Below are 22,774 nucleotides of genomic sequence, written 5' to 3'. Positions count from 1 at the left end.
AGAGAGAGTCTCTCTCTCTCTCTCTCTCTCAGCTAAACAAGCAAATTTAGCCGAAATCCAAAGACGTGGAAAAATAAGTATTTCCCAGTTTCTCGACGTCTCTCTCTAGCTACAGTTACAGCTCGAGGCAATCACTTAGTAGCTCGCTTTTGCAAAACACGTTGAGACAAAATGATGCATCATCCGAGCGCGTGTCTAAAATGGAGTAGCTGCGAGGTGACCAGATGTCCCGATTTTATCGGGACACCCCCTATATTTGGGACTTTGTCTGATCTGGGCATTACCCCCATCCCTTGTCTCGATTTTTCACACTTGCTATCTGGCCACCGGGCTGGAGACAGATGTGTCCCTCTCTCCAGCTGACACGCTCGGTGGCCTCGGTTAATGTCAGCCGCGGCGCGGTTTGCAGCCCGCTCAGTTCCCTTTGGCTCCTGCCTCGCGTTGTTATTTCAGCGGCGGCTGCTTCATGGCAGCCCCGGCTCCCCGCCCCGCCCCCAATCGACCCTCCCCGCCGCGGGTGGGAACTACAAGCCCCGGGGGCCTTTGCGCCTCCGGGGTTTGTCTCCCGTGGGGAGGCGGGGCCGGAGCCCGGCTGTGGGGCGGAGGGAGAGGATGGTACAAAGCCCGGCGCGGCGGCTGGCAGGCAGCGGCCGCTTCTGTTCCCCGGCGCCCTGCGGGAGGTCATTGCACAAGAGGGGCTGGAGCCAGGGCTCTTCGCGGGCAGCGGTTCCCGGTGCATGGGGGACAAAGCGACAGCTGCTGCTCCCGCTGCCTGCTGCTGCGTGGGGGCGGCCCCGCCTACCTCTGCCCCCAGCTGCGTGTGGTGAGGAGGAGGATGACGACCCCGGCCCAGGGTGTCTCACGCCTCTTCTGAGCCCCTGAGCCGTTTGCTCCCGGCCGCCCGTGGCATTTTGGATGCTTTTTGCAGCGGCCGCCGCCCCGCGCCCGCAGCGCCATGCACACCGTGCAGAAGGACACTACCTTCACCAAGATCTTCGTCGGGGGGCTGCCCTACCACACCACCGACTCCTCCCTGAGGAAGTACTTCGAGGTGTTCGGGGACATCGAGGAAGCGGTGGTGATCACCGACCGGCAGACGGGCAAATCCCGGGGATATGGTTTTGTAAGTGCGCCCCCTCCCCTCCCCCAGCCCAGGCAGGTGCCGCGGTGATGGGCGCGGAGTGAAAGGCGGGCGTTAGCCGGGGCTGGTGCCCTGGTCGCTTCCTCGTGTTGGTCCTAGTAGCCCGGCTCAGGCATGTCCCAGAGGAGCCCGGTCTCTGAAGCTGGGGGAGTTGGTGATTGTAACTTGCTTTGTGTCGGGTAAAGAGCGAGTGAGCCTGGGATCCCCCCTCTCCCAGGGAAGAGAGCCCCTACCCCAGGGAAACACCGTCCTCCCCTCCCCACTGTATCCCATTAGCCTCCTCTAGTTGTCAAGGGTGGTTCCTTGCGGGCCTTTCTTCCCCTGGATTCTCTCTAACGCAGGGGAGAATCTCTCTGTATGCCCCCCACGCTCTCCATGGGCAAGACCTCCCCTTCATTGCTCTGCTCTCGCACCAGCTAGCGTGGGGGTTACACAGGGCTGGGTGGTTTGGAGGTCTCTTCTGTGCAGAGCCACCCTCTGCTAAAAAGTTGGTTCCCCCTTCTTCATCGCTCAGATCTGTTTTTCTTCCTCCAGGACAGACTGCTGAACGCAGGAGAGCTCGGGTGTGGGGGTGAGGCAGAGAGTAACTCCCCCACCCCCAAGACAAAGGCCCTTGATTGAGAGCATTGGGGATAAGAACCTCCGGTGCTGGCTGTTCTGTAGTTCATTTCAACACCCCTTCCCCCACGCGTTGCTGGCTTGTTTCTTTAGAGCGCTTCAGTGAAGCACATTCTGTACAGCCTCAATTTCTGCATCTTCTGTATGATTCATGAGTGTGTCCTTTGCTTCAAGTTTCCTTGAGCAGCCTCTGCTTTAGGGAGTGTTGGGTGGGAGGGGTTAAGTTACTCTACCAACTTGTGTGTGCTAGAGTGGAAAAAAAAATTGCTGGCAGATCCCCAGGAGAGAAACTTGTTGGTGCTTTCTGTTTTCACCCGAGTGCACAGGACCCATTCTTGTCCCTCTGAGTCTTCTCCCTCCCCCGCAAACTGAGATTTCAAGAAAGCAAATTTAACTCCTCACCCAAAATAAGCCAACTTCATCAAGCCCCACTCAGTGTAGGTTTTGTGGAGAACCATTGCTACAAAACAGGTTGTGCTTAACTCCAGGTGACCATGGCCGACAGAGCTGCAGCTGAGAGAGCGTGCAAAGATCCCAACCCCATCATTGATGGCAGAAAAGCAAATGTGAACCTGGCATATCTGGGAGCAAAACCAAGGAGTATTCAAACTGGTGAGTTCTCAGCTCTCTCTGTTCGAAGAAGCCTTCGTTGCAAAATGGGAAATGTGTTGGTAATTGATCTGAAAAGCCACACTGGCCACTCAGTTTTGCCTCTTTAGTGCACTATGTAATTCAGCTTTCTCAGCTCCCCGTTTCCTTACTTGAACTTTCTATGCCAAAATTATGTGTGTGTATCTGTATATACACGCAGCCTCACATAGTTGGGATAAGGATATTGTCCCTGGAAGCTAGTGCATTTATATTCTTTTTCTTACAACTGCTATAGTATAATTGTTTCTACCACTCCACCTTTGGGTTTATTGCATGTTGTAGAAAATGAGTGCTTGTCTCTTTGTACGAGTGAGTTTTCTGTGTTCAGAATTCCAGTCTGATCTGTGTGCATGTTACATGAGTATATTTAAAATAATTGTACCTCTAAAAAGTATTCTGTTAGGGAGTTTAAAATGTTCTCTCTCTCACTCACACACACACACACACTTGTGCATGTATGCATTATAATATCTACACACTGTAGTGAATGCTTTTGTTTAATACTAATGCTTTCCCCATACTTTTTCAGGTTTTACTATAGGTGTGCAGCAGCTACATCCAGCCTTTATTCAGCGACCATATGGGTAAGTGAAAGTATTTTTTTTATGTAGTTAACTTCAGTCAGTTTGAAGTCAAATGCTTGAATCAACTTCCTCATTTTTAAAATGTGTGAGAACTCTAAGTCATAAAGAGGAATACAGCTTCAGCAGCAGTAATTCAACTTCATAGTACTTTTTCTTTTAGGCAAGCATTGGAAAAGTTTTGTGTAGCATTTTTTTTTTTTTTTTTTTTAATTTTCAGTTTTCATATGACTCCTAAAGATCCTCTTTTCAGCATCAGCAAATCCGTCTTCATAAATCACGAGAGGTTTGTTTTGTAATAGGTTTTCTTGCTTCTTTGGCAATTCAGAGAATGCAGAAGAATCCAAATAAGTGGCATGTATTTTTCTTGTCATAATATTATTTAAGGTGTCAAAACAGTCAAGAAAATAACATGTTCCATAGCATGCTTTTTGCACAAGATCTACTCTCTCCATCTTGTTTCCCATGGAATCACACTTGAGGTACCATTTTAGTCAGGGAAACAAACTGAACTGGAAACAAAGTCTAATACTTAATGAAAGTAACATTAGGTCAAAAATTGATTCTGGACAGATGTTATACACGGCTTGAATAGTCTGTAAAAGTGGGCTTTTGTCTGCTGTTTTCAATAGCTTATACCATCCCGACTCAGTCCGAGAAGTCCTCCTTTTTATACATCTAATAGGATCTGGCAGCTGCTCTGGAAAATACAAGTGTGCTTCAGGAGAACAATAGCTACTGTCATACTGTCTTCATTTAACTGTTAAATGATTGATGCCGTTCTTTTTCACATCATTTCAGAAAGTGAATCTTGATAGTGGGTTTTTGTTTAGAGCATCAAAAAAGTGCACCCATTTTCTTAAAGTTCTTGAGCACTGCCATTTTGTAACTTTATATGACAATATACCTCGTTTTTATTTAAACAATATTTCATTCCTTCCCTGTCCTTAATTCATAGTCTCCTTCTTTCATTCCTGTCCCCTCACACCTATAGGCCCACAACTGTCTTGGTATTCTTTCCAGCGAGTGTATGGATGTAAGAGGCGGTGTTGCCGTAATAGTACTCACACCATATGCTGAGTGTGTATTGTTAAAACATGCTAGGTTTCTTAAATAGTTAAGTCTGTGCTGGAAGGACTGGAGTAACATCTGTTGTGAAAAGAAGTCTTTCGTCTGAGGTGCGAAGAGCAGAAATGTTTCAGGTAGACAGTATTTTTTGGTCTTGTCTTTTTAAAGCTTTGTTTGCATGTGAAATACAACAGCTTTCTCAGCTAATGAGACAACTAGTAACCTTGGTATTTCTGGCACATGCACGCTAGAGGCTTTTCTAAAGGGTGCACAAGCACATAATTAATGTGGATCTTAAAAACTGCCCTCAACAAGACTCTCCCCATGTGAAGTGTAAAGAGAAGAATAATGCAGTGAAACAAACTAAGCGCCGACTGAAGTCAGTCGGCTTTGGATCAGGCCCTAACTCAAGCAAACATGCTCTTGTCATTTCTGTCCCTGACACCCTGCACAGCCATTTCAGCCATATAGGCGGGGCAAACAAAAGGCTCTTTTTTGCAGAGGTTTTTATAACTTCCTTTTAGCTTCACGTATTAAGAAGTGTGAGACTGAATGTGTTCATTGTGATCCACAGTTAGTGTTCCATTTCTTAGGCCTCAGTTTCATCATTAAAACCAACGGGGATACATTTAGTACATATGACAATGAGCACTACAAATTATTTATCAGTTGCCAAGAGATGGAGGAGGAGGGAGGGGATTATAGATCTCATTTGCAAGCATCAGTAAACAAGAATTTCACTGCATTCTTCTCTGGCAATAATTTAATCACAGGAAACGTGCATTGGCAAAAAAGTCATACAGTTTACCTTGGTGCCATGAATTGTACTATGTTTCCAAAGTGAGGTGTTCATTTGAGCAACAAAGTCTGTCAGTTCTGATTTTGTCCTTTCAAAGCAATCAGCAAAGTAAAAGCCAGTCTAGGGTCTAATCCTGCATTTCTTGATAATCCAAAACTTCATCTGACGCCAGTGGGATTTTTGGATCTATTACGCTTCTAGAATCAGGCCGCAGTTTGTTTCACTTTAAGTTTAATTTAGTCATCTCCCACCCTCTTTGGTAATTGGCTTGTCTACTATTCAGTGACTTACAAATATTACCTAAATAAGTAACCTGTTTCTAAGCTACCTACATACTTGGTACAGGGGCAAAACACACTTCCAATGCTGTGCCACTCACAAACATCCCTATTAAAGTGTTAATGTTCCAATAATGGAATGCTGGGATTTAGAGACCGCTGCTACGGTTCTCTGCATCTCAGATGCTGCCGCAGAACACAGCAATGAAGTGGTTAATGAATAATTTATTAAATGCTACACAATGAACTAGTTTTAAAAAAAAAAAAAAAAAAACTAACTTCAGAATCCTGCTGAAGAGCATGCTGAGTAGCGAAGGCCCAAAATGCAGACTGATGGGGGAGGCAGGAGCTTATTGAACTTAAAATGAATAGGTGTTTTCATGCAGGTTAAAAACCCTAAATAACCGTGAAAGGTATTCTTTTTGGTAGCTTTAAATTTAAACCTTTCCCGGCACTGCTGGGGACCCAAATGCAGCTGCAGCATTAGGCTAGTGCATACAAAACAGAAAGTGAAACTAAATCCGCTTCTGTGCTCTTCACTCTGTTGAAGCAGCGAAGCTAATCAATAAATAAACAACACAAAGGGGAAAAGCAAACTTAGATTTTTTTTTTTTTTTTTGAATCTCCAAATTCTAATCTAAGATTTCAATAACACAAGCACAGTAGTATTTTCCTAATTTTTGAGAGGCACTCTAAATTTATGGGCACAATTTTGCATCCACCGATTGTTCCTGCAACTAACAGGCTTAGTTTGTAGAATTGACACAGTTGGCTATCTTGTTTGTGGAAAGTTGGGAAGCTAAATGTCTGAGTTCCACGAATTTGTGTCTGCAGTTATCTGTGGGCATGATTACTTGAAGACATAAAATTGCACCCCGATGATCAGAACATGTGGTGAGGCAACAATCGGAGCTGTTTTTGTTGCTATAGTGTCCCTTTAAAATTTTCCCCAAGAACATCTGAGACTTTATAAAAAGCAATGAGGGGCAACTGTGTAGATGGTTTGACAAGAAACCTTTGGGGCAGCTGCAGTGTGGTGTATGCAAAGCTGGCTTTAAGTCCTCCTTTGTGGCCCTCTGATCTAGGGGCTGCTGTGCATCAGCCTGTCATTTGGCATAAACTAGAACCGGGCATAGGGAATTCCTGGCTACATCCTCTATCCTCAGACATGTCTCATGCTCTGGTCAGCAGCAGTGTGTGGCATAGGCACTGCTACAGCTGTTCTACCCCCACCTATGGAGCCCTCTATGGGGGGCGGGGAATCTTTATTTGGCTGAGTAAGCTGGCTTTAGGGCTGCTTTCTGCACTGTTGGACTATTACAAAGGTGGTTTAATGCAGCAGGATGTGGCCCACTGAGTAAAATACCTGTCTGAAGTGGGTCTGGTGCCAGCTATTGAGCCTGATTCTCCATTGCCCTGCACCTTGTGTAGTTGCTTATATCAATGCAAAGTGGATGTAAAATGCTACCAAACCAGATTGGCTTGCACTCCCGTAAGTGACTACCCAAGGTAGAGGCGAATGGAAAAAGTACACCGCATCCAGTTGTGTTGGGCCTGCTTGCTCCAGGTCAGCGTGTGGCCGCTGTCACTTTTGCCTTGAAATAGTTAAATCTTTTCGGTTTCTTTCACAATCTGCTGCTACAACCAGGAAGTGAAGAAAGTCCCTTGGTAGTGGTTATCCTTAATGCCGTTCAATTGGGGTGCAAATAAAAAGAAATTTTCTTCTCTTCTCTGTGGTTTTGCTGTTTTAAAAGTCACACACATTCCTGACTGTGGTGCCTCCCCATGCTCTGGCTTCCTGTTGTACGACTCATCAAAAAACACCCTGCTGCAAGACCCCAGGCTGCTCTGTCAGTCACAAGCGGCTCCTGTGGGGTGGCTCTCGCAGCACCTGTTGTCTGTCTGTGCCAGTAACATGAAAGCTTTTTGGGAGATTTCCAAAGAAATAGTCAAATCCAAGTGGCTTCAGCTGTTAATTCCCAAGCATGGCGGACGCACAGGCCAAACAACTGCCAGTCAGAAAGGCTCCCTCTTGAACTGAATGCCTGTAAATACACACCTACACTGTACTGCTTTACCACTTTGTCTGAGACCTGTGTATGAAAGGAACAAAGATTCAGAGTGCAGTCAAGAGCGCCATTCTGTTCTGTTGGGCCCAATTCATCATTGCCCTGCATCTTGTGTGGTTGCTTTCACTAGTGCAAAGTGAATGCGTAAACACTGCCCTTCTCATCTGATAGCATCTTGTGCTTATTTTGCATGGGGGTAAATGACTGCTCAAAGCACAAGGCAGTGTCTGGCCTGTTTCATGAGCCAAATTCTTTATTCCACTACACTCTGAGCTACTCCACTAAGTCACTGTAAGAGTCAGTCTAATCTAGAATATAAATTCTGCCCCCACTCTTAAATGTGAGAGTAGGGGCTGGTCTCCTCTCATACTGACATAATGGCTTCAGTGGAATTACTCTTGATTCTCACCAGCGTGAGGGCAGTCTTTAGCAGTGGAGAACTGAGCCCTCCCACCTTGTGTAGAGGCTTACACCTGGGCTAAGTGGGTGCAAGATGCAACCATTCTGATCTGGTATTTAATACACCTAGGCCAAATGTAGTATTTACACTGGGTGCAAGGCACACAGGGTGTCTTCAGTATTGTGCCCTGAAAACTTGCTCAAAGCAGGTACTGAAAGTGTGATGAATGCAGCCCTAATAAATTCATGCTGAGGATACCAATAGGGGTATCTAATTAGCAGCCCTGGTAGTGATTTTTGGAGCAAGGACAGCTCTTCACTCCTGAATTATACTCAGATCAAGAACTTGTTTTTTCCAGAGGCCGTCAGACTTGGCAATGACTTTTTTTGATCACTACATAGTTGGGCTGGATTTAATCTCTTAAACTAGAGATGAAAGGCTCAGGACTGCATGGTTAACCCCTGAGCCTTCCATTCCGCACTCCCTCAAATCTGACAGCTGGATCCTGGATGACCCTAGCAAGCCCTCTGGAGCTGCCTTTACACGTTCCAGCACTCCTGAAACACAAATGTACTGAACCTCCACCTGTTCTACGTCTTTGGCAGTGATTGCATGCAAGTTGTGCAAGACTCACTGTACACACAGATGCAGCCAGGAGGCTTTGGAATAGATGGAAACATGGTGCAAAGGGAGGCATTCCACCACCTGGTCCTTCACAGTAGGTTTTGGAAGCAGGAAGAAAGAAGTGTCTTGGCTAGTTGAGGTCAAGGAGGTTTGGAAGTAGAACTGACCAAAATCTTTTGAATGTAAACTTTTTTTTTTCTCTGAAACATTTTGAGAAAAAGGGTAATTTAACTTTTTTGAGAAGTTTCATCTCTTTTGTTGGTACCAAAAAAAAAAACCAACAACCTTCTATCCCCGGCCCTCCCTCCCAAAATCTAACCACTCAAACAGTGTTTTATCAAAATCTTTAATTTACCAAAAATGTTTTGGTAAATTAGATTTTGATTAAAAAAAAAAGTTAATGATGACTTTTTGATTAAAGGTGGAAACATGCAAAATTTAAAAAGGTCAATTTTGATCCCTTCTGAAACAATACTTCTAAATATTTTGCAACTTTTTCCCCCCAACCAGCGCTACCTGGAGGTCTTAGGAGGATTTAAAGAGACTTCTTCAGGCTCTGGCCTTCTTTCAGTTGCAGTGGAGGGTTGGAAGTATTCAGCAAAAGGCAGCATTCTTGTGAACCCAAAAGTGGACTTCTTTATGCTTCTGTTTTCCTATCTGTAATTTGAAGATAATATTTACCTCATGGGGTGTTCTAAGACTTAATGTTTCTAGCACTCGCACTCCTTTGGTATATAGATATACAAAGTAGTACATTATTTCTTTACCATCAGTATATTCTGTTGTATCTGTGTTACATTGGAAGACAAGAGGTTGCTGTATACCTGAGATCTCATGGTGAGACTTCCAAGTCTGAGAGTTTTTCTTTGTCTTCACTGTGATGTGATTCTTGTTTTGTCCAGATGTTTCCATCAGCTCTGTTGCTTGAGTATTTTTAAGCCTGCTTGTCCAGAACTATTTCTTGTCCTTTAGAGCGTCTCTTTGGGGGGTTTTCTTGGGTGTGGAGGAAGCAAGATGTAGAGGATAAGGCTGTGGTCATGTTCAGCCTGGCACAACTGGGTTTTGATCTCGCATTGTGGGTTGAGCTGAGAGAGGAGGATTAGATCTTTGTTAGGGGATGTGCACACCACGTGTTTGTCACCTCTTTCATACCTCTGCACTAGCTGTACATCCTAGGAGCAGGTGTGGGTGGCGTCTCCTGTCTCTTTTTCCACCTGTTGCATTCTGTGGGATCTGTTTCCTGGATCTTACTGAGGGTTTTTTCCCCTCTACTACAATCAATTTTCTAGCGGGTGTTGTGTTTTGTTTTTTTTTTATCATCATAAGATAACCAAGCTGTTGCATCTTGATGTTGTCAGCCTCATAAAGTAATGACGTATTGCTGAGCCATATGGTTTAATGTTCCCCCACTCCTAAATTGCCTAGCCTTTCAAAATTAGGTTAAGTGGGAAATCCATTGATCTCTTTGATTTAACCACTTCTCATTCTCTCCAGTGGTAGCCTTTTGTGCCACTTCTGTGGCCAGCAGTAATAGCCTCAAGTCCTATTGTGTACATGTTTTCCACTCCTCTCCCCATCCCAGTCAGTGATGCTGGCATGTAGCCCTTACTAAACTGCTAAAGATAGTTAAGTCCAAAGCAGACTGTGAAGAACTTCAAAAAGATCTCACAAAACTAAGTGATTGGGCAACAAAATGGCAAATGAAATTTAATGTGGATAAATGTAAAGTAATGCACATTGGAAAAAATAACCCCAACTATACATACAATATGATGGGGGCTAATTTAGTTACAACAAGTCAGGAAAAAGATCTTGGAGTCATCGCAGATAGTTCTCTGAAAATGTCCATGCAGTGTGCAGAGGCGGTCAAAAAAGCAAACAGGATTTTAGGAATAATTAAAAAGGGGATAGAGAATAAGACTGAGAATATATTATTGCCCTTATATAAATCGATGGTACGCCCTCATCTCGAATACTGCGTACAGATGTGGTCTCTTCTCAAAAAAGATATACTGGCACTAGAAAAGGTTCAGAAAAGGGCAACTAAAATGATTAAGGGTTTGGAACGGGTCCCATATGAGGAGAGATTAAAGAGGCTAGGACTCTTCAGCTTGGAAAAGTGGAGACTAAGGGGGGATATGATAGAGGTATATAAAATCATGAGTGATGGGGAGAAAGTGGATAAGGAAAAATTATTTACTTATTCCCATAATACAAGAACTAGGGGTCATCAAATGAAATTAATAGGCAGCAGGTTTAAAACAAATAAAAGGAAGTTCTTCACGCAGCACACAGTCAACTTGTGGAACTTCTTACCTGAGAAGGTTGTGAAGGCTAAGACTATAACAGAGTTTAAAAGAGAACTGGATAAATTCATGATGGTTAAGTCCATTAATGGCTATTAGCCAGGACGGGTAAGGAATGGTGTCCCTAGCCTCCCTCTGTCAGAGGATGGAGATGGATGGCAGGAGAGAGAAGCCTGTTAAGTTCACTCCCTCTGGGGCACCTGGCATTGGCCACTGTCAGTAGACAGGATACTGGGCTAGATGGACCTTTGGTCTGACCCGGTACGGCCTTTCTTATGTTTCCTGGTTTTCTCCCAGAGTGTTTACTGCTTCCTTGTTGGGATTATGCTGTCAACACAGTTACTGACATGTTGAGCTTGCTTTGATTGCTGTGTAAATCTTCTTGCTGAACCTAAGAGAGAGAGCGTAAGACAGAAGAGGAGGCCAGAGGGAGTTTTCCTAAGATGCGCCTTGATTTTGTTAAAGGCAAATGAGTTGCAATGAAACACCTGCTAATCTTTAAGGCCGCCTAGAGGGCACCTAAGGCAAATCATATACATGTAAGGAGAGAATTATTGTTGAAGCATTTGTAGAATATCTATCTCTGTTTGGATCTCACTTGGAAAGGGCAAAAATAACCAGTTAGTGGCACAGAAGACGTTGAAGTAAGAGCGGTCCTAGACTTCCTTTCTCAGTGCTAACTTTAACAAACTTTATGTAGGAGACTAGAGGGTTCAGAAGTGTGGTGTCAGGTCACCGATTCCAATCCAACCCACAACAGTAGAGATGAATTGGTTGTTACCATCTGAAGATTGTTCTGGTGGCCTATGTGGAATGAGGTTGCTGGTCAATGTCGAAGTCCTGGTGGACAGATGCCTACAAAATCTCCGCCGAAGTTGGAAATCCTTGGCAATCACAACAGAGAAACCAGAGACTAAAGTATATCTGAACTGTGCTTCACCCTGAAGATGTTTGTTTTTGTTTTTCCCAGCTCCATGTCGGAGAGGAGGGACGATTTTGTCCCACTGAACTAGGACTCCTGATATGTGAGTTCAATTCCTAGCTCCAACAGTCTTCCTGTGTGGTCTTGAGTGAGGCACATAGGCCCCCCATCCTGCAAATGTTTGCACACATGCTTTACTTTAACCCTGGGAGTAGTCCCATTTACATGAGTGCTTGATGGTCCAGGGCCTATATTTCGGTCTTCCATTTGTACAATAGGAATTATACAGTCTTTAAAAGCTGTAAACTTTGAAAGCAGGGACTGTCCTTTGCTAGGTATTCGTACAGCACCTAGTGCAGTGTGGTGATCTCAGTGGAGGTGTCTATTGCTACTAAAAGTATGAGGCCTATTGGCATCCCAGAGCCAGGGGATGGCACGGGTATGGGATGGCAGGGAATCCTTCAGTACTGTTTAGAACAATGACTTCAGTCTGCAGGATGCTCAGACTAGCACCTTTCAACGCACTGAACCCAAAGGGATTTATCCTTTAAACATATATCTCTTAGCTGCTGAGCAGCCGGAATGAAAATAGAAGAACAGGAGTACTTGTGGCACCTTAGAGACTAACAAATTTATTAGAGCATAAGCTTTCGTGGACTACGGCTGTTACTCTGAAATGAAAATAGAGAGACCCAGTTCTAGTGGCCAGATGTCTTACGCTTGCACTTGTTGGCAAACACCAAGGGCTCTGTTTTCCTTTTTCTTCAAGAAATAAGGAGGCTGTTTGGCCAGTATCACTCATGTGCTGATCTTGCTGCCAGGTGCCCTGTACGTGGTGTACTCAAGCAATAGGCAACTTGGCATTTCTGTGCTAAACCTCCAAAGCAGGCTCGTGCCTCTGATGTGATCTTTGCACATACTGCTGATTCTTTCAATGCTTTGGCAGCACTGTTGTCCCCCCCACAGGATGGGGGACTTATCTGATTTATAGGGATGTTGTCAAGGTCGAACAGGAGGCCCACTGTATGGCCTATCATTTTATTTCTGGCCTGTGTACAAAGGGCTGTGTGGCAAGGCTGTTCCTAGAGAAGGGCAAGGATGGTGAAAAACAGCAGTCGGGCTACCCTCTTCCTAAAGCAACCAAGCAAAGCCCAACTTCATGGCTTCTTTGGGAGCTAGAGCTGAGCAGGATGTGGGAGTAAGAGCCACCCATCTTCCTCGCTGCTTCCCCCTAAGCCTGTCTCCTCTACTCTTAAATCTGTGCAGCACACCGAATGGCCCTGTAGCAATCCTGCTGCGTGGCTGGTGGCAGTGGGACTGCGAGGGTTTAGAAGAGTCCTGCCTACTTGCTGTTGTGGAGAGCTGTTGGGAAGGGGGAGAGTCCTTGGCAGCACACAACGTAGTCAGCACTCTTCCCTAGCAGCATGAGCGGCTAGTCACCTAGCTGTCTTGCCTCTTTCCTGGATGACCCTCAGAATGCCACCATCAGCTGCCTAACACAAACCCAACCTACAGTATTCTGAGCACTGCATCCTACAGTAGCAATGCTAACAGGGTGCGTGGGTGTGACTATAAGTGCTCTCAGGGAGAATCCAGCAGCTGGAGTTCTTAAAGGTAAGCCTCATAAAGGCCAAATGACCCAGTCAGCACATTCTGTGTAGGGTTGTTTCTTGTTTTTTAAAGCCTGTTTTGAATGTATTGGAAGCTGCATCTTTACTCTGTTCAAACAAATGTATCTTACATTTAAGCCAGCCCTAAAATGTTCAAATATATAAAGTGTTTCCAGCATGAACTGAATTGCAAACAAGCTATATTCATCCTGTTATTTTTATTCTGCAAAATATAATATCAATAGCTAAGTCTGCATGTCCTCCTCCGATGGCTCTATAACCGTATTTCATTGTCTTTTAATTTTGGCTATTGGGGCAGGTGTGGCGTTGTGCCACATAGTTAGGAACGTTGGGTTAGCGCCTTGATCCTGATCGCCAGCCATCTCACGCTGCCTTTGGCCAAAGGCGCAAAGCAAAGCCCTTGATGAGTCTCTCCAGCAGGCACCAATGATTCTAATTTTAGGTTTGACCATGTTGTTCATTGTGTTCTCCAAGTGTTTGTGGCCTCTACCAATGATTAATCATAATACTCTGAAGCATCTCGTATTGTTGCTATTCACAGGATGACTTTGATGTGTGATGACAATTGCTGATCACTTGACATTTTGTAATCACGCGGTGTATTCTGGATGAAGTTCTCTTCTGGCTTTCAGAACTTCTGGGGAGGCCCTAGAGTCTGATTGAAAAATATAGGTCAAAACTACATTGACATACCCAGATGACAGAATTCCACAGCAGGAGAATAAGAATCTTAAAATACCACTTCAAAATGTAATTAAATTATCCAAAAAGGCTTTTGATGAACTACACAGTTTGTTCCATTTTTACCAGGATCATGGACGGTTGCTACTTGCAGAAAAGATGGACGGCAAATGCAAATTGCGTTCAGCAAAGCTTTAAAAGGCTTATGAACAGTCTTCCTTAAAAATCTGGAAATACAGCTTCAGACCACTTGTGACTAGTAAGCCCAGCCAGCAGATAACTTCATCACGTTGCACTTGATTTTGTTGTGTTTTCTTTGTAGTTGCTAGTAATCAAAGCTGACCTTACCTGGGTTTGTAAGTGGTTTTTTAATCAATAAATGAGTTGCTGTCTGCTCAGCCAATTAAAGTCCAATTGGCATAAACCCTGATTGAAATGTCTAGCTGCAATTAAAAACTGCCAGTGGTCCCTTTAAATAGAACTGGATCCTGGAGTTGCTGTGTGTGATTTTTGAACATAATAAAAGAAGGTGTTTAGCATGCATTAGTACATGTGCTGGGCTGGGGCTTGGCTTTGGAAATGAAGTGCAGAAGTACATGCTACTCGGGTCTTAATACTGTTTGTTCTACAATGTCCTATTTGAGAGAAGCAAATACTAAGAGGAAGAAAATAGTCCAAAAGTTAGTGTCATAAACTGGTCAATAAACCGATCTAGCTTGTCAACTACAATTAAAGAAATACACTTAAAAAAAAAAAAAGTTTAGTGTTCTGTAGCTAAGTGATCAGAGAAAATAAAGCTGTTTGAGGTTTGTGGGGCGTTTTTAAGTCCAGTCCTGCCAGATATTGCCTTCAGCTCCCACCAAAGTTATTGGGAGTTGTGGGCTCAATGCCTTGCAGGGTCCCTTTCTCTTAGGAAAGTGCACGTGTATCCAGCCAAATGGCCAGGAAATAGATGTGGAGGGTGTGTGTGTGTGTGTGTGTGTACACACACAGCATGCAATTCTGCAGTATGAAAGATTGTTCTCCTGCACCTCTGTTAGTTCTGAATGCAGCAAAGAGAATTGATGTCTGGGGACAAATATTTTCATGTCACCCATAGACATCCATAAGGCATTTCAAAGGTTTCTATCCCACTCAGCATCTTTATGCTTTTCAGTGAGTTTATATGTTGGAATGGGGACAGTTAGGTCTCAGTGGGAGATGTCAGAAGCTTGGCCGAGAGTTCTGCATGTGAGTTACTAGGTGCCTGGGAGAGCGGTTTTGAGCATTTGGCCATAAATATTCTCTTGTTAAAAAGGGCCTCAACCCACAGCCTCTAGGTGCGCACTTGTAAATTTGCATGTGTGGGTAAGAATGTGCACAGAATTGAGTGCAAACACAAGGCCTGTTGGTGGTGAGAGGGGAGGAGTTGGGTTTGGTGTGGACTGTTTGTTGCACTTGTAACAGTTAGGATTATTCAATTACTTACAGGCATTCACTTTATTAAAAAAAAAAAAAAAAATCATACCAAGCCCTTTCCCTAGAGACACTGGGAATACTTTATTAGATGGACCATAACTTGGATGGGTAGGGAAGAGGGTTGGTTACAGGTCACCCTCTCGTCTGGAAGGAGCACGTCTTCGAAAGCAAACTTTTTAAAGAGGACTCCTCGATAGAAGAATGTTAGATTTAGGGAGATGATCTGACCCTCTCTTCTTTAACTTTGTCAGGCTAGTAAAGGGGAGAGCAACTGTTTAATTCTTTACGGGGTTTGGGGAAGATTAATATTGATATAAAGAGCTATTTAAAAAAGTACTTTTGAACCCAGAGATGGGCCAGCACCAGAACCCTGCCTCTGGGTTAGATTCAAATCTTCCAATCTGAACCCACCTTTATGGTTCTAGATTAGGTTCAGATCTAGAAAAGGCCTTGTTCCTGGTTCTGAGCTGGGTACAGCTGAAACCTTGCAAGAGCTTGTGAGATTTCAACACCATTGTATGTGAATTTGCCTTTAGCCCTGACTTAGCCTGAAATTCCATCCTAACCCTAATTCAGATCCGAATTAAAACCAACAAAAAGACACAGGCCTTGGCTGCACTCGCGGATTCACAGCGCTGCCGCGGCAGCGCTATGAAGCGCGAGTGTAGTTGCGCCGCCAGCGCTACGAGAGCTCTCTCGCAGCGCTGCAAGTACTCCACCTCTCCGAGGGAATAGTGCTGATTACACTGGCGCTTTACAGCGCTGCGCTCGGGGGGGGGGGGTGTTTTTTCACACCCCGAGCGCAGCAAGTGCAGTGCTGTGAATGGCCAGTGTAGCCAAGGCCACAGGAAATTTCTAGCAGGTTCTTGTTTTATTCTGTTTGGTTAGATGAGTGCTGACATCTAGAGACACCATATGGATAAAGACATTCATGGACGTAAAGGCCATGAGGTTATTGCTTCATGCAGTAGATCTAGGAGTGGGTTGACCGCTGGATTTGTGACTGCCCCTAGCCCTGCAGAGATTTGAGGTAATAGTCTCGAGTCTGCCTCTCCCCTCTCTTCAAGGGGTAGTGCTGTTTCTGAATTGCTTCGCTGATAACTATAGCGCCTGAGGCAGCTGTTGCTGGGGGGCCTCTGCAATGGTGGTATGAGCCATTCACGCTCTGAGCCAGGGATCTAGCTAGTGTTGGCCTGAGAACCCTGCTTAGATGAGCCCTTGCTTACAGGAGATTCCTGAACTGGGCCTCAAGTATGGAAAAGGCTCTGCCATGTTCTAATGGTCAGAATGACCAACAGGAGTATGCACTGAATAATTAGATAGGAGGAGAGTTTACAGCAATCCCAGTTGTTCTATATAGATTCCAGTATAGTGGTGTTACAGAACTGTGTAGTGGGTACTGAAGAGTGCCCAGTACAAGCAAGATCAGAGGAACTGACACAAACCAATGAATTGTTGTTCACAAATCCTGATGAAACATCTTCTTGCAGGGGACTGTGTCCTGTCCTCGCAGCAGAATGGGTTAGATTGTTTGGGTCTTTTCCACCTCTAACTGTGATGATTCAGTGACTTATTGGCCAAGGGTAACATTTTTGACAGTCCCATTTTTAAAAGTGGTTTAGGTACTTGGGCTCCTAAGTTTAATTGGATCAATGGGAGACTTTGGAAAATAGGACTTATGCTCCTAAGTCATTTAAGCACTTCTGAACATTTTTACCCCAGATCTCTCTGGCAGAATTTAAACACTGCATTTTTTTTGAATGACTTAGTGGGTTTTTTTTTGTTATCCTTATTGGCTTATTTAAATATGTCAGTGCAATAGAAGAGGGTATTTCCATGTAACAAGTTTAGTGTAATGCCAGTTTTTTGGTGTAACAAAAACTCGTCTTGGCTTTTATTTTTTTTCAAGGGTCATCTTTTCTGCAGACAGTTTTGGGCATGCAGAGAAATGCACTGGGCCAACAATTTCTCAAGCAGCCTCTGAAACTGCAGCCATCTTGTGCACTGAAGTGTTTTTACATGCAAAATCAGGAATTGTCTAGACCCGTGGTCTCCAAACTTTTTTGATCGCGCACTCCTATCAGTAAAATATTTTGAGTATGCACCCCCTGCCGCGCCAGCTCTATCAAAAACCAACAAAAAAAGCCACTCGGACTCCCGCCTGAACTGACGAAGCAAAAAAAAAAAGCCGGTCCTCTTGTGCACTTGGGAGACCACTGGTCTAGACCAACGTCACTTGTACCTGCAGATTCTTGGACATCTTGCATCCCTTGTGTGGGCTAGTTCAGTTTGCATGTTCAGATTTCTTTTCAGGTTTGCGCAGTCTTGCCCACAGTTTGAGACCCAGCATTTTCCGCTTTTTTTTTTTTTTTTTTTTTTTTTTTTTGGCTTCTTTGTAGTCAGCAGCTTTTAGCTCACCAATAGGAGCTCCTGTATGAATAATCTCAGATTATTTTCATCCCAAAGGGTCTTAGGAGAGCATCACTAAATTCTGCTTAGCAATACAGCCACGTCCAGGATGTGACAGATCAGCTGTTTAACAGTATACAGCAGCACCACAATTTAGGACAGGAAGTGAAGAATACAGTATCCAATTGAAAGTGCAGAGTGAATACATAGGGACTGAGCTGGTTGAGTAGGCAGGTAGATGGTGATACGAGGTTCAGTCTGAAGTTTGGATTCCCATTCACAGTAGAAGACCTTAGCTGTCTTATGTAAGTGGGGCCCAGCACTGATCATGAAATGGAGCCTTAAGTCCAGTCCAGGGAATGGTTTTCCCCGCAGCAGGGAGTCTGTTTTTCCAAGGGAGGTTAGCACTGTGTAAAGCTAGGCAGCTCCTCTTTGTCATCTGTGCTCTTTTGTTTGAAGATCCAGTTAGGTACACCATTATCAGAAAGAGAAGCAGCAGAAAGGTCACAAATACTGAAAATAACGCAAGTCACAGCTTGTTTTTGGGGGGCAGCAGGTTGTTGACATGGTAACTGCTGGGAAGTATTACTCAAAGGAAAGCAAACAGAATTACGTTTCACGTTTTACAATAATCCCCACGTAGCTGTTCGCCCAAGCAGTCTGGCATTGTGGAAACACCAGTGTAAATATATTGTAAATGATAAGCTGGCATGTTAAACCTGGAAGCCCTTTACTCTGATTATATCCTGGAGATATCGGTCCTTGTGTAGTAAAACCATCCTGATAGGGACTTAGGGGTGAATAGCCTCACATCCCTGTTTATAGAGGAATTCCCCAGGAAGAGGAGATCATGCCATTTTAATGGTGTCTTGGGAAGTGCAGTGGTGGGGAAAGCGCAGAGGGATTAGGAAGTCAGAAGGCTGAAGCTGGGCTGTGGTTTTTAACGTGAGTTGGCAACAAGCCAGCATGCCATCCTAGAGTCGGATGCACTCACTGGGTGGAGAAGGTTTGTGAGTCACCAGCATAGAGGAGAGAGTAGAGGCCATGAGAGTAGATGAGATCACTCTGGGAGAGGTGACCAAGAATATGGCTCCGAGGACACCAGGGGGAGGAGCTGCTGAAGGAGACAGCAACACAGTGGAGGGGAAGTTCAGAGAAGTGAGAGAAAGCAAGGTGATGGGGCAGACGGAAGACATTAAAGAGGTCCCAAGACTTCTTCAGGGAGAAGCCGGCGAGAACCATTTCAGTGGAGCGGAGGGATTTTCTCCCTAGAGAACTCCAAGCCCGGTTTCTTTCCCCTGTCATTGAGATTCAGTGGAGGATACTGTAGCGGAAGGGGCATGAGTCAAGATTAGAGGAGCAGAGATAAGGGAGGATAAGGATCAGCTAAGTACCCACAGTATAAGCTTCACCTTGTGCTACTTCTAACCTTCAGGATTTGCCTTTCTTTAATTGTGCCCACCTTTTAATTACGCTGGCACCACACCTGGATGGTGTTGGCAGGCAACACTTCTGTTATCAGTGCACTTAGTTTATTTTTGGTGGGGGGAACCTGACTGACTTTCTATCTGTTTGACTCCACAGGCTCACCCCTCACTATATTTACCCTCAAGCTATCGTTCAGCCTAGCGTGGTCATCCCCACCCCCGTGCAGTCTATCACATCTCCCTACATAGACTACACCTCTGCGAGCCAAGCCTACTCCCAGTACACCACCGCTGCCTACGACCAGTACCCCTACGCCGCCTCTCCTGCTGCTGGGTTTGTGGGATACGGCTACACGAGCGCAGTTCAGCAGCCCATCACAGCTAGCAATCCGGCGGCGCACACCACGGCTTTTGTTCAGTATCAGCCCCAACAGCTGCAGCCTGACCGAATGCAGTAAGGGCCCTGCCCATGCGTTCGCCATGTAGGACAATCTTTTACAGTGGAAGGATACAAACAAAAAAAGCAGAAAACAAAACCACCCAACCTTACTAGGTGCATACGAATACCTAAGCTATTTATAGTGTTAAGGACGAACCTAAACCCTTGCTGTCTGACTACGCTCATGGAAAAGGACTTCCGGTAAGTTTTCTTTCAATTGGGGCAAATATTGTCTTGAAGATGGACTTAAATTGACTGAAATGTTAAAAGGAAAACTACAATTTCTTGCACACTTAGTGATCTGCTTCCATTACCTGTCATCTTCTCACTCCCCCTCCTTCTCCCTTGCCCCATCCATCAGTTGTTTCCTACTCCCCTTCCCCTCCCGAAATCAGATCTGCAATCCTCTCATTTACTGTTGAGGTATACAAGGTACTCGGAGAACATGGATAAAAAGCAATCGTATTTTTTGGTTGTACAAAAACTTTGTAATACTCAGAGATGCCTTACAGAAAAAAGAAGAAAACTATTTTTTAATATTTATTGCGATTTTATGCGCATGAGCTGTGAATTGCAGACAGAAGAATAGTAGTAAGTATCTGCCTTGTTTAATTCTCATTTTACTAAATTATTGTACGTAGGTAAAAGTTCCTAAGTAATTGCTGAATCACTTCAACATGCAAAAGGGAATATTGGCTTTAAGGAAAGCAGAATATTCCTTTAGTCAACGCACTGTAATATTTTCTTATTGTAATTCTTACTCTTAAGATTATCTCAGACTTAGGTATATTTTTAAAATGCGAAAAAAAAAAAAATCAAAAACAAATCCCCCCCCCCACCTCGAATACTGAACATATTGTCTACTATGATAGATCTTTTGTTATAATGCTGCAACTTATGGAGAAATGGACAGTATTTATGTCAAAGTTAGACAGAGTTTTCAGGCTGTTGGCTGGCAAAGTTTAGGAGAATGTCAGGAATGGATTAAAACCTTTTTTTACATATTTGAACAAATGAGTAAATGTAACCTTTTTATGCCTATGGTACAACAGCCAAATAAAGAGACAACAGACCACCTAGGATAAGTGCATTTTTACAAGGAGGAGCAATAAACTTTTTTTTTTTTTTTTTTTAAACCACTCAATACTATGTTGTATGCTCCAGCCAAATAAATATGGTATTAAAGACACAGATGAAATTGACTTGAATTGGATACACTGGGCCTTACCTTGCAGCTGTTGTGGACTTGATCCTGAGCGGTTCTGAGCCACCTTCAAGTCTCCTGGACCCCTCTCTGCATTCAAACTACAGTTTCCAGCAACTCCCATTGGAGTCACATGCCTGGAAGGCACCTGGCCCTTAGTTGCCCTGTAGGTTGTGTTGTCCATTGAGTCCAGTGTCAAGTGGGTCTTTAGTGCTCCCTTTCTAAGCTGGTAGCGTTTTCACCGACAATACGCTGATGTAACTGATGACCAAGGTGCTAGGCAATGGAGACTCACAAGGAGTGCAGTATCAGTATTGTCCTGAGGGGGTTTGCATGGTATCGCAAAGAAACCACATGCTTCTTCTAATGGAAGTTTGCACAATTGATTCCATCCAAAATTCTGTCTCGTGTAAGGGCTGGGTTTCTGAGGGCTTCTTCAATCAGACACGCTGGGATTAGTATGTGCCCTCAGGCAAGGTGGCTCTAGGGCCCTGAGCCTTCCTCAGGTTGGCCACATGGTTCTATTTTATTTTCCCCTTGAATTTCCTTTAGTAATTTGGTTTTCAACTTTTGACCCTCAAAAAAACTGTTTTTAAAGTAAATAAAATGAATCTATTTAAACATGTTTAATTTTCCTTTTATTTCTCCTCTATAAACATCTACAAAGAACTTTTTTTTTTTTTTTCTTATCTTGACTTTTTCTTCTATTACTGGTCACTGAAAAAGTAAGACTTAAGCCATCCTTGTGTTTTAGCACTACCACATGCTGCTGCTAAGAAGATTCTGATGCATAAAATCATTAGTGGGAGTGTGTCAGGTTAGGGGCAAAAAGTGGTGATACTCTACTCACAATCCCAGCTCCCACCCATTATCCTAGACTAGCTGGATGGTTTTTGCTACACATTTTCAGCAGTAAAATAGGTAACAATATTGACATTTATAGGGTTGTTATTATGCTTCAGACTAAACACCCCCTTTAGACTAGTAGACATTGATTTACTCTAGTCACTGCTGTTGTTTCAGGCTGCAGATACATTTCATACAGCGTTGCTCCAGCTCCCTCAGGGTAGGGGGCAGGGGAGAGAAGCATAAAACTAACACACAAAAAGTTCAAGTAATTAGGTTCTTGGCTGCCCCAGAACTTTTATGTGATAGTGACAGCGCAGCACACCAATGAATACTGTCTCAATATGATTCTACGCTCGGGGGAGGATCATGGTCTGAGAAGTCACTAGTTTAGAAATACTAGAAGGGCAACAGCTTATTTAGCAATATTTTTCTCCCTCAAGCCTTTTTTTGTTCAATGGTTTTGGTGGTCACAAAACCCAAATCTGTTGATGTGTAAGTACCTCTTTTTCTCCCTGCACCTCTTGTCAGCATTCCTTGTTCTTCACTAAAGCAAAGCTCCTTTGAATTCAGTATGCAGAGTGCTAAATGTAGTCTGTCTTCCTCCAGGATCTTCACCTAGCTCCCCCTAAAGCCAATAGGAAGACTAATTTGTGAATCAAAAAGCTGTACTACAGTGTACCTTTTTGCTTAATAAAAGAGATTTTTCCCATTACCTCCAACTTCCTAACAGGTGCCCAAAACAGGAAGCAATAGTTACAAGGGAAAACTGACCCAGATGTCTCCTTTTCAATAAATATTCAGCCCATTATAGAAATAGATTGCTGGATCCAGATCAGTTTTGCCCCAGGCTTATTTCTAGAAAAAGCCACATCAAAACAATTGTCTAGGCTGCCAGCTCCCTGTTTGTGAAAACCCAGCGGTGGCTTGGTGGAATAACAATGAACCACCCTGTAGAGCTTTCCAGGTGGAAACAGAGTAGTGACCCACACAATGGAAAGTGAAATGTTTAGCCTTTATCAAGACAATAAAACATGTCCCTCATCCAGTGCCAGGCTAGAACCCCAAAAGCCCCCTTAGATCCATCCCTCTGTTGGAGGGGCCGGTTCAAAATGCAATCTGCTAATGCTGATGTAGGAATAAGAGGTTTCAGCCTCTGGATTGTTACAGGGTCCTGCACAGGAAAAGTCTACACACCTGCCAAGCTCCTAGAACATTCCCA

At 44.1% G+C, this 22,774-nt stretch overlaps 1 protein-coding gene across 2 annotated transcripts; it reads left to right on the top strand.

Annotated features, from left to right (window-relative positions):
• The first annotated feature begins 621 nt into the window (after window positions 1-621).
• RBM38 (RNA binding motif protein 38) lies at window positions 622-21,331 on the top strand. Of its 2 annotated transcripts, none has more exons than XM_054045874.1 (4): window positions 622-1,123; window positions 2,248-2,371; window positions 2,940-2,994; window positions 11,506-11,563. In XM_054045874.1, exons 1-4 carry the CDS (start codon window positions 956-958, stop codon window positions 11,546-11,548), a joined length of 390 nt encoding a protein of 129 aa, XP_053901849.1. In that variant the 5' UTR covers window positions 622-955; the 3' UTR covers window positions 11,549-11,563. The 2 variants fall into 2 exon arrangements, with proteins under 2 accessions (XP_053901849.1, XP_053901847.1); XM_054045872.1 differs by lacking the exon at window positions 11,506-11,563 and adding an exon at window positions 19,221-21,331 and having other exon boundaries at window positions 623-1,123.
• The last annotated feature ends 1,443 nt before the right edge of the window (window positions 21,332-22,774 follow it).

This window comes from Malaclemys terrapin, chromosome 12, assembly GCF_027887155.1.
Source record: "Malaclemys terrapin pileata isolate rMalTer1 chromosome 12, rMalTer1.hap1, whole genome shotgun sequence".
Taxonomy (NCBI): domain Eukaryota; kingdom Metazoa; phylum Chordata; order Testudines; family Emydidae; genus Malaclemys; species Malaclemys terrapin.
This window is presented reverse-complemented; position numbering and strand designations above follow the sequence as displayed.

Bases quoted from the DNA above. Each gene is read 5' to 3' on its own strand.
- RBM38 (XM_054045872.1), top strand. From the start codon at position 956: ATGCACACCGTGCAGAAGGACACTACCTTCACCAAGATCTTCGTCGGG. The intron at 1,124-2,247 runs GTAAGTGCGCCC...GCTTAACTCCAG, and splicing joins AATCCCGGGGATATGGTTTT to GTGACCATGGCCGACAGAGC. The intron at 2,995-19,220 runs GTAAGTGAAAGT...TTGACTCCACAG, and splicing joins TTTATTCAGCGACCATATGG to GCTCACCCCTCACTATATTT.